The sequence below is a fragment of the Musca autumnalis genome, unplaced genomic scaffold (assembly GCF_047663935.1).
Source record: "Musca autumnalis isolate F117 unplaced genomic scaffold, ASM4766393v1 scaffold_3, whole genome shotgun sequence".
Taxonomy (NCBI): Eukaryota; Metazoa; Arthropoda; class Insecta; order Diptera; family Muscidae; genus Musca; species Musca autumnalis.
The window spans coordinates 141,461,100-141,477,839 of NW_027411866.1; the positions used below are offsets into that span (position 1 = coordinate 141,461,100).

Sequence of the window (16,740 nt, forward strand, 5' to 3'; positions counted from 1 at the left end):
TGTATATCCCTAGAAGGAACTATGGGTCTATCTCGCTTCCTTTTGTATGTTACATACAAATGCACTAACACATAATACCCCTTACCACATACTGGTGTAGGGTATAATTATTAGTGACTGTAGAGTTTTTGAAAACATTCGGGGCTCATGTGCTCCACGACGAAAGTATCGTTTTATAAGGAGCATATGGACAATCTGTTGTAAATATTCCAAAACGATTAGTTAATCTAACTGTAGTTTAATATGTGCCTAATTATACCCTACACCACAATGTGGAAAGGATTTGTTTTTCCGAAATTGTATGTAACACCGCGAAATATTCGTCGTGGGGAGTCCACGTCCATGTGGTATACCAAAATTCATATCTCGACGAGATAAAGCGATTTTGAGATGTGTGACTGCCTGTCCGTCCATTAAAATTGTAATCAAACTACAAGTCGCAATGGTGGACCAATCGTCATGAAATTTTGTATGGAAGATGGGTTCAGACCAGAATAGATCACTATTGTTAATGGACCAAAAACAAAGGTAGCATACTCTTTTTATTTCGTTTTAAGTTTATTTTAATTGATCGCAGTCCATCCTCGTGAATTCAAAATTAATAAAAAAAATCTTAGTTTTCTCGGTTTAGCAGTCCGATGCGCTCGTTTCAAAGGTTTTGAACTATTCAAAATAGCCGAGTATAGTGTCATTGTAAATAGCTTTAAACGTAATTCGCTGCATGCGGAACAACATTAGTTATAATTTGACTGCCTCTCTTAACCACAAACAATAATAAATTACTGTAATTTCCAACAATAATAATTTTCAATCATTACCAACATGATTTTCTATTAAACTAACGTGTCGCTTTACCTTATTTATGGTCTATTAAACTAAACGATTTTGAAAAACAAAATTCAATGGATAATTTGTAATTTTCATGGCTTTTTCCATGAGTTTGTTTTTAATTATCCACATCCGAAGCGAACAGTCAGTGGACTGCGGCTAGAGAGTGTTGTATGCCTCATGCATCCGATTTGATTGATGTATTTTTTGTTGTTCGTTCGTTTATTATTTGTATTTGCTCTGTCAAACTTTGTGAAGATGTGTGGCTTGGTCATATTGTTTTGCATAGCATTTAATTTGACGTGAACTGAAAAAAACCTGTTGCCATTTTCCCATCCACAGAAGTGGTGGTGGTCACCGTCAACGTGTTTAAACTAGTGAAAAAAGGTAAACAAATGTGAAATGTGGGACGGACAACAACTACTACCAACCAACAGTTGCTCATTCATCAACTTTAAAAGTAAAGAATAAAAAGGGGTACTGCAACGTACTCGTAATTTTAGTGTATGGTCAGTGTTGAGATTGATTGAGGCCTAAGTCGTAAACAGTTTTTATCCACAATTCATGTTAATACATTTTGCCATGTGAAAACAAGATCGAGTTAAGCAGAACTGAATTTCTCTCTGCCTCTAAGAGGAAGAAATACTTTTAAATTGTTTTATGTTTCATGTAGGGGTTGGACCAAATCCTCATATTTACAAGGTTTGGCAAGAAACAGAACACAACACGATAGAGAGTTCGGTGAGCAACAGGCAGTGATTTGGCAATTATCCATGACCAAGTTTTTTATGGAAACTTAAATTCCCAATGCTGTACATCTGCGCTATCAATCTTTGAAAATTTCTCATTTTTTTAAATTGGTCAAAAAAAAAAAAAACATTCTTGCAGGTTATGGAACAGAGAAAATAAAAAAATATTATGTCGGTATGAGAAATGTATCGGTCAAAATATGCCATTGTTAGGCTATTATGACTCTCAACGGTTCTACTGCGATGACTATGTAGTTATTTCACTTTTGCACTACTACATAGTGGGCTAAGAACACCTGTTAACTGCAATTATTTTTTGAACTAAAAACACAGAAATAAAACAACAACAACACAAACAACCTCAGGGCTGAATTAAAAAGTTAACAAAAATGAAAAAAATTCCAAACCAGATATTTTTTCTTGAGGATCTCTGACAAAGTGTTGTAAACAAAAATTGTTTATTCGTATCTCTTCTCGAATTGTTATTGTTGTCGCTGGTTTACAGACGACATTCTGTGTGCCCCTTTGATTGACCCTCCAAACAAACACATTCATGCGAGATGAGTCATCCGACGAGCGATTCGGATGAGTTAAAAACCCCCCTTTTGTTTTTTTTATTAAACCGCAATAAAAGACATTTTGAAATCGTAAGATATGAACTGAATGGCAACAACAACAACAACATTTTTAATTCTGAAGCGTCGAATACACAAGAGAGTAGTTGTGATACGATCGATCAAATGGAGAAGTGTAGTTCTTTTTATTTTTGTTTTGCTAAATTAATGGCAAATAATACAGACTTCAAGATTAGGTTGATACGACGCAGCACTGTGGGAGGAGATTTGTAAAATGTTGTCATTGGCACTGACAAATTGACGAAATCTTTAAAGAAGGTACATATTTACCGAGTATTGTCACATAACATCCAATTTGCGCCTACAATGTCGATAAAAGCTTCAAAATACCTGAAATCGGACGGTACAGTTATATGAGGAACTTCAAAAAAAAAAAATCCAAAACAAAGTCCACAATTTTTAATGCAGAAGATTCCTAAACACTAGGAAACCTAAATGCAAAATTATAGTTTATTCGTTCAGAAATTGTAGCTAAGTGGAGGTAGAGGTACTGGAAGGTGCGCACCGATTGTGTCCTTTTTCGAGCTCAAACTAAGTTTGGACAAAATATTACAAAATCCAAATTTTGAACCGAATCGGCTGATCTGCTCGAGAGTTATCGTACGCTCCAGCCACTACACATGGTGTCAAACTTTAAAACGTTCAGGAAGTATGGACTTCTAAAACTTCTCAGGAAGAAAACGTGTACCGTCGTAATGGGGCAGCGAATACAAGTTGTTACAACAAAGATCAAAGCGATTAGAGAGCAGGCATGCATTTTCAGGGATTGGAACAGTAACGGCTGGTGCTAAGTGATCCATATGCGGCAGCTGTTGTTGGTACTGTCGGGGAGTATCGTATTCTGATGAGCAGGTCGACTCAATGTAGCTGTGTTCACGTAGCATGCAGCATCATAGTCCCTGTAGTAGTCTCTCACTTGGACGAGCAACCACTGAGATGCACCCACTCTCAGCACCTATTGTATCTCACCCAAGCCTGACTGTAGTGAATGCGGATGTGACAAACACCAAAAGACTCTGGAGGAGACCTTCTAGGATACGCTACTCCCGACATTTGAAAAGTTTTTGGAAAGTTTTTAGCCTAGACTTACTCAGAACAGTTTGTCGTACGACCATGTTATGTTTATGTTTAATTTACAGTGACTTGAAAAATTCCCTGTGCAAAAACAATGGAATTTACTTGTGAACATTTTCTTCCAAGAAATTTTCACAACTTTCCACATTGATAATCACCGCAATTGTGTGTCGATAAAGGACTATCCTGTAGGACTATGGTTAGAGAACAGTCCTTAAACTGGGGGTTCTTAATATACTCAATAGGGGCTTTCATTTCCAAATATAGTTACAGTCGAAATCGCTTATAACGTCGGTCAAGGGCCCGACGGAATTTGTCGTTATAAGCGATAGGCTTATAAAGGGCCCCAGAGATTTGGGACTTTTGGATATAGTCTTTATAACCGATATGACGTTATAAACGACGACGTTATAAGCGATTTCTACTGTATATACACTCAGACATTGACTTCCATTTTGTGTCACAGTGTAATCAGTAGGGTTTCCGATAGAGACCACAATGTTTTTCATAGCAGTCAAAAGGTCCTTTAATAGAACCCAAGGATGATTTCTCCCAAAAGAAAAGGTGAGAAGACCATTAGACCTCTGTGAGAAGACCAGTAAATCTTCTGGAGAAGCAGAAGACTTGTAGGACTTATATAGAAGACGTTAAATATCCAATTATAATTTGGTTGTTATAGAACTTTAGTTTTGCTTGCAAGAAATTGAAGGATCAATTGGACCAAAAAATATGCTGGATATGCTGCATTTTGTAAATAAATGAAAGACTTGTCTTCAAAGGATATTGGATATCCTCTAACTTAGTATAATATATGTACACTTTGCTTATATGTTTTCTTATAGCTTTCTTTTAAAATAACACGTAAAAACGCCGTTATACCATCCACCATGAGTTGTATTGAAGTAAAATGGAACAATTAGTTTCCTTTCGTTTATGAAGAATACTAAATAGCAAATTGCAGCAAGTTCGGCAAAGCTATGTGGCTAACCTTCAAAATACCGAAATTTGGGCCATGGAGGCTATATCAAAACGTCAATCTTTACCTACAGATTGCTGGGGGAAAGTTTTTAGACTCAAAGAAGACAAAATACGAAATTTCCAATACTTCGGTAAAACCTTCAAATAAAGAGGTACGCTTCTGTAAGAACTCGCGGACCTGTACTGATAATTCTCTTCTGGAATATTTTATAACCCCATGAAAGACTGAATAGCAAATTTCAGTCTTTCGGTGTGATATTGACCCCCCCCCCATAGGTACCGTTCTATGGGGGCTATATCGAAACGTGGACCTATACCGACGAATTTCAGCCAGAAAGGCTTTTACCCCCAACAAAGACTAAATACCAAATTTCTGCCACACCGAAAATCGAAGGTACCGTCCTATGGAGGCTATATAAAGGCGCGGACTTATACCGAAATTTTCAGGGAGAAAGTTACCACATTTCAGCCATTTCGGTGTGATAATGAGACTAAAACCTTCACAATACGGAAAATCGAGTGGTACCGGTCTATGGGGGCTATCTGAAGGCATGAACCTATACCGACAAATTTCATATGGAACGTTAAATACCCCAGATGAAGACCATATACCAAATTTCAGCCATTTCGATGAAATATTGAGGCCACAACCTTTAAAATACCGGAAATAGGAAGGTACCGTCCTATGGGGTCTATACTAAGGCGTGAACCTGTACCGACAAGTTTCTAGGGGAAAGTTTTATACCCCCAACGAAGACTACATACCAAATTTCAGCCATGTCTGAGAAATATTGATGCCACAACCTTTAAAACACCGAAAATCGGGAGGTACGTTCTATGGGGTTATATGATGGCGTGGACCTATACCGACAAATTTCAGGGAGAACGTTGTATACCCCCAACGGAAACTACGTACCAAATGTTAGCCATTTCGGTGTGATGATGAGGCTAAAACCTTCAGTACCGAAAATCTGGTGGTACCTTTCTATGGGGGCTATATCAAAACGTGGACCAATATAGCCCATTTGCAATACCAAACATCCTAGGAGCAATAGAAACTTCTATACCAAATTACAAAGCTCTAAAAATAACAGGTCCTAAACTGAACTTTTCCGAAATTTTGTGTACGAGGAGTGGACCCATAGAGTCCATATTGGAACATCAACTATAACTGGTAGAAATTTCACGATGTGCAGAGTATGGGCCAAATCTGTTACTCCTTTCAATGGTTATCGTGAGCACAATTTTCCGATAATTTTCGAATTTTTGTTGTGGAGGTACGTGAAGGAGTACCTCATCTTAAAACTAAAACTAAGTGTGGACAAAATATTACGAAGGCCCATGGTCCATACTTTGTTTATAGTAATATTTCTACCAGACATATGTAGATCAATTTTGAATGTAGACTATATCGAAGAGTACCTCCAACACAAAATTTCGGTTCGGTGCAGCTAAGGCTTCCTCTCGAATTCTTTTTTTATTTTTTCAACACGTTGCTCTCCGAGACCTCTATAACAAGGCAAACCAGGGGCAAGCCCATACGTCCTGAGAAAATGGCCTGAAAGCTGCAAAAATTCCTAGTGGCTGGAGCGCACGACAGCTTTCGAACCGGATGCTGCGTTGGTCCAAAATATACATATGTACTTATAGTAATATATGTGCGAATCTTAGATAAAATTTGAAGATGGTGCTTGTCGGTGCACTCCGGAACCTCCCACAAAAGTTCAAAAATATTAGGCGCTATATATTTTGTACACTCCTTTGAGTACCTCCCTCACAAAAGTTCAGCATTTTTGTTTAAGCGCAGTTGAAGGTCTGTCCAAGACCCTTTGGAAATTTTTAACGAAACCTCTTTTCGTGTCCTTATTAACAGCGATATTATAATTTTCACAAGTCCATGTTGCCTGACATGGTGGTCGCGATATCTATCAAAAGAAATGATTCCCAAAATGAGATCCACTTCCAAAATAAAAACGTTTTTTGTTCTGTAGATATTCAATCTGTCTACAATCATACATATAAGGTGACTAGATAAAATTGACCCCAGGCACAAAATGATTTAAAAATTATAAAAATCATTTCTAAATGGTTTGAGCGGAAAGTTTTTCAATATTTAAGTGGATTAAATTTCATTTTAGTAATCTATAGACAAAAGTTCATTTATTCACATAAACCCATTATGTATTTGGTAATGATATTTTTTTGCTGGGTTAATAACATTGTGCGACCTAACAAAATTACAAGGAAAACTAATTAAATTATGAAAGTAGAGCTAAAATATGTGAGACGTGTATCGGCGTTTTCAAAGTTTATATCGGAATGTAACTAAAGTAGGCGCGGCAAATTCCGCCCATTTCTATTTTTTTTTTTAATATTCGGGTTTAGATATTTTGGACTCCTCGCATTTTAGGTATATAGTGTCTTTGGCAACTTAACTGAGGAGGTTATGGAGAATATTTTCGTTAAAAATGACAACTATATTTTCACTGGACCATAGCCGTAGACCTCTCATGTATTTTCACTTGCAATATAAACAACCAATAGCTTATTCTAACTGCGTAATTTAAGTTAGAAGTACTAAAAAAATACGCAATTTAACAAAGTCGGATCTACCAAATATTTCGAGGTACTATTACATTAATTTTTACCAAAGTTATCACAAAAATTTCAAGACCCCGTACAGCATTGTAATTTGTAACAATTTAAAAAACTGGGAATCCTTTCGTGATTTGAAAACTTTTCTATCATGATTGCAACATTTTGTAACATGGAATGTAAATGTAGTTCTATGCAAGAAAATCACAACAATAAAAAAGCCTCTTATATGTTAGGCAGTAGTTCAGTTATCTACCGCTATATTCATGTTGGGTTTCAAGTTTGTTTTCGTATATTTGTCAGTATTAAATTATAACTGCGAACACTACAGTGGTTGCAAGCTTCTTTTCTGTTATAAGCTCATTTAAAATTTCGCGCTGATCGGACTATTATTGCGACCTACAGAGCAGATATAAATTCGGATAAAAATTTTGTTTTTGGTCCATTATCCCCCTAAAAATGTTACGATTATCACCAATAACAATAGCGATCTATTCTGATGTGAACTCGACTTCCATATCAAATTTCGTGACGATCGGTCCATAATTGCGGCCTGGATTTATAATGGACACGGACGGATGAACGGACGGACACACATCGCTATATCGCTTTATCTCGTGGAGATATGAAAAATGGTATATAACATTGGGGGTCTACGGCGAATATTTCTCGCTGTTACTCCCACCACATTGTGGAGTAGGGTATAATTAGGAAATATTTTCTTGTTTTTTATTAAGCAAAATTGATACTGATATTTTCATGATACATAATGTAAATAGACATTTAGTTTCTGAAATTTGACGAAGAATATTTTTGTATTTGACGTCATCTCTATAAAAATATGTTTTGTGGGACAATTTGGAATAAACTTAGAGGAAGTCCGGCTTTAACTTAAAAATGTGTTTTTGATTTTTAGAGATTCCTGGCGAGTATATACGATTTACAGATTTTGTGTATGTATTCTGAGACCTACAGTAAAATTGTATGACGAACAATTATGTGGAATGTACTGTTCTAATATGATCACATTTTAAATAAATGTTTGAACGATTTACGAAAAAGGGACCAAAAAGACCCCTTTGATAAACCACATGAGGGTTAACATTTTTAACGAAAATATCCCCCATTTCCTCCTCAGTAAAGTTCCCAAAGACACTATATACCATAAATGCAAGGATTCCAAGACATATAAACTCGAATATTTCGAAAAAAAACTTGAAAAGGGCGGAACTAGCCCCGCCTATTTTGGTTACATTCCTATGTAAACTTTAACAAGTAAACAAGTATCAGTCGGCTTTGTCGACGGAGATATGTATACCCTCAGCCCGTTCAAGAGATATCGTGCATAGCATTTTAGTGAAATTTTTTAAATATTAGGGGGAAATACTGGAATTTGTGGACCAGTATTGCCTATCTCCGAATTGAAACTAAGTTTGAACAAAATATGACGAAGACCAAAATTTGGACCAAATCGGTTGATCAGTTCGTGCCATTCATCCACTACATATGGGTGATAGGGGTTTTTTACACCTTTCAGGCTCTTTTCTCAAGAAGTATGGATTTGCCCACGAAAAAGCGTTTACCTTCGTAATGGAGGCAGCGAATGCAAGTTGCTTCAATAAAAATCGAAGTGATTTGAGAGCAGGTCTTAAAGTGAACTTATCCAAAGTTTTGTTTGGGAGGTACCCGAAGGAGTGGATAAATATAGTCCATATTCGAACCTGATCTATATTTGGTAGATATATAAGGACGTGTAAATTATGGACCAAATCGGTGACTCCCTTCAAGAGTTATTGTGCGCACAATATTTTCGAAATATTTTTAACTTTTGTGTAAGAGGTACCTTAAGGAGGGGGTCGATATGGCTTATCTTCGAACTTAAACTAAGTTTAGACAAAAGATTACAAAGGCCAAATTTTGGACCTAATCGGCAAATCCGTTCCACTACACACGGTGTTATAGGCACATTTCAGGCCATTTGCTCAGGACGTATAGACTTGCCCCTGATGAAACTTGTACCGTCGTATGGAGGGCAGTGATAACAATTTGTTACAACAAAAATCAAAGCGATTCGAGAGCAGGTCCTGAAATTTTCCGAAATTTTGTGTGGGAGGTACCCGAAGGAGTGGACCGATTGAGTCCATATTGGAATCTAATATAAGTCTGGTAGAAATTTCATGGCTAAATTTACTCCAAATTGTCTGAAACGGATTTCGTCCAAACATACTTGGGGTCTAAAACCATTATTTCGATGAGGCACATTTTGCCCGTATGAAATTGTATATACCCTCGTCAGAACAAATAATCTACTTGGGTTTTTCCATCATTTTGAAAAAAGTGTGTAATTTAGTTGTAACAATTTTCGATTTTAATTCTTTTCATAATGGAGGGTGTATTTGTAATTTCGTCCCACTGTGTTTAAACCCTAAACGAAATAAACAAAACAAAAAAATCTCACATAGCAATTACTGGTACAATATAAAAAATCAGCAGGGAAAAAGAAAATGAAGAACAAAACAAAACCTAAAAAAATAACAACGAGTCACACACAAACACAAAATGATCAATTAAAAGCCCATAACCTTTGAAGATAAACTTAAGAAATATAGCAATAACAGAACCAGCAGAATGCCATATGATACGCTCCCCATGAACCCCTTTTTACAACAGACAAGAAAACGCGCACGCACACACACATCCACATACGGCGTATGTCATACGCTCACTGCACTCACTTTGTAATAAGAAATGTTGGTTATGGAGACGCAGTTGAAATAAAAATGAAATTTTCTTTTAATTAAAAGCTGAGAAGTTCAAATGTGTTAATAAATCATAATAAAAACAACAACAATAAAGATAGTAAAAACTTGTAAAAATGCGAAGAGAAAGGAAAAATGATAACAAAAATCTTTTGTGAGAAAAAGAGAGTAATATTTTGTTAACAAATTTAAGAGAAATACACACCTATATAGACTAAGAGTAATGGGATCAGCGTGACCGTTGTGCCACTAAAGTATCAATTTTGATACTTTTTTTCGGCATTGATACTTTTGTGCCACTTTTTTATATTGATACCAAATGTGCCACTTTTTGATATTGTGTGCCACTTTTTCATACCTTGTGCCACCTTTTTTAAATTACAAACATTGTAATGTTCATTCCCGGCAAGCATAGATGAATACGACTGTCGAAATTTTATCCTAAATGATTAAGCCCATGGGAAGAATTGTGCCACAATCTTATGACTGGCACAGTGGGCTTGATCATTTTGGATAATATTGCGACAACCGCATTCATTGATGCTTGACGGGTCCTTAGTTAAGTAACAATGAGTCGTAGGTCGTCTCTAATTGTGTGTTGTTGTATGTATGAGCGTTCGACTATTGGAATTTTTACATTAAACGCCTTTTAGACTATACACTTATACGACGATACATTTCATCCATTATGCCGATTTTGGTTCACATATCGCTCATTTACTCAAAGAGTGACACATCTCGAAAAATCAAGTTTCGAGAAAAACGCGTTTTAAGTTGGCTATTGAAATTTGACTTTCCAACTTAAAAAGATTATTACACGAAAACTACAATAACTACTTGGAAGACATTTTGCAACCTGATAGACAGATATCCGTGCTAAATTTCTGTGCATGATAAAGCATGATTTGAAGTGGTTTAGTGCTTCATAAACTCAAAAAACTTTTGTGTTGAATTATGCGAAACTCGTAGTAAATGAGCTGTAACTCGTCGAATTTTAGAGATACCAGCATGAAAATTTGACACAAGATAAAGTAGAAGTTGTAGAAAAAATAGAAATTGCTAACTCAGAAATCGCATTTTTTGAGTTATGCCACTCTTTGAGTAAATGTGCGATATATTGTATGGAAACAACAATTTAAATCGTTTGGATTTAATGAACCATCATAGTCTTAATGTACTATTACCAACATTAATGTGATCAAATTTTATCAAGAAATAATTTAATCAAAATTATCAGAAAGGAAGTCAAATAAATAGAAAAGAAGTTACAAATAAGTAATTAAAATTGCAAAATTATATATGGATAAGATATGAGTCTTGGAAGCGACAAATTTACAGTGTTTTGTACGTAGCATAGAAATTATATTTAGAAAGCGGTACCCACTGTAGCTTGAAAACAGATGGGCCGATCGTCATATGTTTATGTGGGATTATTATTAACATAAAAATCGAGCTAGAGACTTTTATTAATTTTTTGACGCATTTATGACGAAATAGACATTTTCCGTTTCGCTTAAGGACAATAAATTGATCCCACAAAATATAATCTTATCCATTTATTTGTTTTCGAACTACGGTGGGAATCGCAAACAGCTTTAGTAAAAACAACTTTTCGTAGGCGGGCATTTGTCAGAAAAATATGCAATATTTAGATTTCTTTTATAAAAAATCATGAATAATGAATTTTTGGTGCTTAATAAGTGTCTATAACCCCTTAACAATAGTAAAAAAACTGTGCCACTTTTTGTGGTACTTTTTCAAAAAACTTGTGCCACTTTTTTCCAGAAATGATACTTTTTGTGATACTTTTTCAAAATTTCCAGCGGTCACGCTGAATGGGATCTATGTATAACCCCACAATAATTAAACCACAAATGTTCAGATAAAATACAACAACAACAAAAATAGAAGAAACCTCAAAGCAATGAGTCAGGAAAAAGATACAATCAAATATAACCCAAACAACAACCACAACAACAACAGTAACAATCATAACACCATGAAATATGAAAACAAACGATCGACTGTGGTTGGTGCTGCTGCCGCTGGCACTAGCCGTCGAGATGTTGGTGTGGCTCTCTATGAGAATTTCATGACTCCCCATCATCTAGAAAACGTCATCACCACCAGCTACAACAACAACAATGGACACAATAACAACAAGATATACTCAAATTTGGCGGTTGAAAACAACTCTAACCCGACCAGTCGATTTATTGGTGCTCAACAGTTCGTTTACGAAACAAGCGCACAATTAAACGGGAAATTTTCGGTCGCGGCAAATAGTTACGACGACAAAGATAAAGAAAATTGTCGTCTTGGTCGTGCTATACCGGATTATGAGAATGTTGAATTCGGCAATCAGCTAGAAGTCGATCGAAAAGTGTTGTTGCAAAAATATTTTCGTACCGCTTTGGTGGGCCCACGAGATAATATCTATGAAAATCTGTGTCGCGGTTGTAACTATGGAGTGTTTAGTGCTCGCGGCCCCTTGTGTAGTTTTTGTGAGTGCATTGTTAATGGGGTGCAGAGTTTAGGACCCACCCCCGTGGAAAGTACAAATAATATTTATGAAAATATATGCGAACATTGTTCGCAATTTTATAGTGGTAACGACTCCGAGGATTGTTTGTGTCGTAAGAATAAGAAGGCCACTACATTAACGGTTAGTTTTCGGGAGGATGAAAAGGAGGTCTATAATCGCAAGTGTTTAAAGAAGTCGGGCAGTGATGATTGTTTGATAAAAAGTGAAGAAAAAGAACAACAAAAACAAGTGAAAATACGAAAATCCCAATCGTTCAATAAAAGTGTGAAACCCAAACGATTGGCGAGTTTTTGGGAATCTCTGCGCAAGAATCGTTCAAGTGATTTAAAACCAAAAAGGCCTCAAGCCACCTTGGAAATTGTTCACAACGTTGATGGTTATGATCAAGTGTTTCACACCAAAGACACCTTTGATTTGCAACGCATTTGTGAGCTCAAACGCAGTGCCACCAGTTGTAGTGATCAGCACATTTATGGAAGATTAAAAAATCGAGATTTGGAATTACTCAAGTCCCAGCAGGAAGAGTTTTTGTCAACACAAAGTTTAAGTCAACACGATAAGGGTCCCAAGAAGAAACGTATTTCCAAGGCGAAATTTTTAAGATCAGTTTCCTCAAATGTTAGCCAAGAGGTGAGTGACTTTTCGGCCAACACTTTACCGGGTTCCCCATCAAAACAAGCTGATTTACAATCGGTTTATTTGAATGCAAGTATTTGTCAATGGTTAGCTGCACTGCGTCATCATCATCACCACTATTATGACAACAATCAGTTGGATGGTGTAAATACCTGGCTGCTTGCTTTAAGCACTGAAGATTTCGATGAGTGTTTGTGCCATCCCAAAAGCATACCGGCCAAACGTCGTTATCTGTTGGGCGCCACCTTTACCAATACATGTAGACAACAGCTTAAAGTTCCCCATAATTTGTTAATGACTAATAAGCCAAATATTCCAACGCATGAAGATTTAACTGATTCAAGGGAAATTGTGACACTCAGAAATCCACCTACGTTTAGCACATTTTCCTCAGCAGAGTCCTTGGACAGCGGTGATCTTTGCTACCTACCTGTCAAAGATCATTATCAGCAAATGGTTGAGGAATTTATGTGGCATTTATTAAATAAACAAGTGAAAAGACAAACACTCCAACAACAACAACATCAGCACCAATATCCATTGAATAATATGGCCTCAGGTGGTAACAAGTCGCACATTGACATACCTTTACGTCAAGCTAACACAAATCATAACAAAACGAAACGTCAAGGTATGTACCTGCGTTTGGAGGAAACCCCTAATTTGCAAGCAGCAGCGGCGGCGGCAATAATAAACAACAATGAAAATCTACCGGTTTTACCCAAGGAGAGGCAAGAGAGTAATGTCACAAGCGGTAAAGAGAGTGAGATGATCACCAAACAAATTAGTAATTCTTCCAAAGAAATTTTAGTAGATGAAATTAAAAATAAGGAAATAAACACCGCTACTCTGGAGAGAGATATTGATCCAACAAACACCACTTGTAAAGAGAGAAATAACTCTTCAAAAGAGGATGAAATCAATCACGAAGAGTTTCTGCGACTGGAAGAGTATCCAAAGCATTCCGCTGAGGAAAACAAACGAGGCGGCATACATGAGCGTAATATTTTGCAGGCCTTTGAAGCTTTACTTAGGCAAGAACAAGATCAGCAACAACAAGAACAACGAAAACAAATAAGGGCCATTATAAGCGAGGAAACGGAAACCAAAGAATCTCAAAATACCACACAATTACAAACATATGTTCCAGAGCAGGCAACATTTGTTGTTAACGCCGTCAATGCAAATAAACAAACACAATTCGAAGTGCCCATATTTGATTTTTATAAAATTCTCCAATCTCTACAACTCTCCACAAGTCTAAATACAATTACTGTGTACTACAGTTACAATGAGCGGGTCTTGTTGGTATTTTTAGGTTACATTTCTCGCTCGGGTGAGAAATATAAACATTTAAGCCAAGAGCAAATGGTGAGCAAGTATCAACGTTTTCTCAGCTACCTTAAGTGCTCACAAAATAAACACAGATCATCGTTAACAAACAAACACAACGACAATGGCGATGGCGATCATAACAGTAGTACGACGATTGCAATACTGCCACCACCTCCGCTTACACATTCAGTTGTAGCTGAAACCTCGTCCGGTAGTGTTGATTTGAAGCTTGACTTGATGAAGACAAACGGTAGTTTATACGGTCGTATTATTGTGCGAAAGACGAATGACTCATTTTCCAACGGGGAAGATGATAATGAAACGCGAATGACAGCAAGTCAGTCATTAATCAATTCGGAAATAAATAACAATAACAACAATAATAAAACGCGTAAATCTCCACCCGCTGTACCCAAAAGATCGCCACACACTAAATTATCACCCTCAACGGAACAGTTACCACCCATTCCAGCTCAACGTTCCCTAAATACCAGAATGACAAAACCCACCACCCATCTTCTGGAGGAGACAAAATCCTCCACTGCAAACACCACTGCTGAGGAGGAAAGTATTTACCAACCCATATGGAAATTTAAAACCGTGGGAGAAGCTGAGGAACATTTTCGCAGCGATGAGGATTACTATAGCCTAGATGAATTGAAAAAGCAAGGTCAATGTGATTCGGTACCGGATATTTGCATAACCGAGGAGGATGAAGATGATCACAGTGAGTGGGAACCAGATGAGGAATTTATTTTTACCACTTCGAACACAACGAACCACCACCACATCGCCTCAGAAACATCTCTAAAAAGAGCAGAATCTCTTGGTAGTCAAGATCGTAACGCCACCATACGTTCAAATCGTAGCCACGATAGCACTTTGGGTTCAACATCTCTGAGTGGCAGTACCATTACGGACTTTGCCAGCAGCACTGCTACCCTTGCATCCAATGCCAGTTCTAGTCTTATGCATCACATGTTTCGCAATATTGGCATATTTTATAGTCTTACCGAACCCAAATTGAGAGCAATAATCTACGATTATGATCGCATACATGCTGCAAAATATTTCGCGAAATCTAATTTATCGAATGATGACAATAATGATAGTGGCCTTGGTAAATCACCCACACCTTCAGTGAGACAAACACATCAGCAACATCATCATCATCAGTTGTCGGCGTCACCAGTTCTATTGCAACGCCTACAAAATGGGGGAAAACCAAATAAATGCATCAGCAGCAGCCCTACTATTAGTGAAAGTGTTATGGAGAATAATGATACAACACGATCCCCATCACGATCACCATCAACAGTCGCATCAGCGAAAGTGTTGGCAGGCCCTAACCTAACCTCCTCCATTACTACAAACTCGCCTGTCCCAGATAATAACAGTAGTTGTGGCAGCAGCAGCAGCGGTAGCTTGGGTTCAGCATGTAATTTGCCATCTGTATTAGCATGGAAACAACAATTGTTGAATGTAAATTATATGGAGGATGAAGAAGATATGGTAAGTGTTGAAGCTCTTTTGTTTTGTTTGTTTTCGAATATTTAACATGTATTTTTCACCGCATTTCATCACAATTGTTGTTGATGTTTGTATTATTGTTGTTTTGCAAGGGAAATGAATTAACTATTATGGGAAGTTTGAAATTGCTTTTATGATCCATTGTTTCGCGTTCATTCAACGAACGGCAACAACGAGTTGAAGAATTGTCTGTATGAAATTTCCCTATGTTAGGTTTGTGCCTCCCCACTGGGAAAGGTGATATTTGTTTGTTTTGGTCCATACAATTAAAAATATTTGATCTGCCTTTTCCAACCCTCCCCTAATTACACCTTTCGATTTAGTTACCCCTTACTTTAGGTCAATAAGTGTGTTATGCCCATGTAGATGCAGTGGGGGTTTTTGTTTTTGTCCGGTGTATTCATAGTTGTGTTTTAAACTAAGTTAATTAGTAATGAAATGGTATAAAAACCCCTCTTCCCTAATGTAAGGTTTATCTTAGTTAGATATGTGACTTCAACAGGACATTGGTTTTGTTTCAGCCGAACTCACAATATACTTCAAAGATTTAAGATTTAATTTGTTGAGCATATACTTCCTGGTGTTTCGGTATTTGGCGTTACATACATATTTAGGTCGACGGTTATAGGAAAGTTGTCCCAAAAGCCGAAATATAAACAGATTCATTGGAGACTTGGCCTTCCTGACCTGCTTGTACAAATAATATTTATGAAAATACAGTTAGTCAACTAAATTATTGCAAAACCAAAATTATTACCAAATTTAAAATAAAACAAAGTTTTATTGGTATTAATAAATAACATTATTAGTATATTTTCTAACAGTTTAATTCTTACACATGTTCGTTAATAAAATAAAATAACAAACCAGCCAAATTCCACTAAAAATTTTCCTAAAATTAACAACAATAAAAACAAGTCATTTCTTGTGAACTAAATTTTTGCAAAATACACAAATGTTTCAATTTAATATTAATATTTCGTTTGCCCACCTCGGGCATCAATTACAGCCTGTAAACGTCTGGGAATTGAATACATTAACTTCGGATGAGGTTAACTTTTTTGATGAGGTTAACA

At 36.6% G+C, this 16,740-nt stretch overlaps 1 protein-coding gene across 9 annotated transcripts in view; it reads left to right on the forward strand.

Annotated features, from left to right (window-relative positions):
* The window catches only part of LOC141397830 (uncharacterized), a 229,366-nt gene that overhangs the window by 151,154 nt on the left and 61,472 nt on the right, over positions 1-16,740 (forward strand). For 3 of the 9 annotated variants that reach the window (XM_073974578.1, XM_073974577.1, XM_073974579.1), the window contains exons 2-3: positions 9,664-9,786; positions 11,501-15,646. In XM_073974578.1, the coding sequence (XP_073830679.1) occupies positions 9,754-9,786; positions 11,501-15,646 (4,179 nt within the window). In that variant the 5' untranslated portion in view covers positions 9,664-9,753. Of the gene's footprint in view, positions 1-9,663; positions 9,787-11,441; positions 15,647-16,740 lie in introns of all 9 variants that reach the window. The other 6 variants (XM_073974583.1, XM_073974584.1, XM_073974581.1 and 3 more) reach the window with 3 other exon arrangements.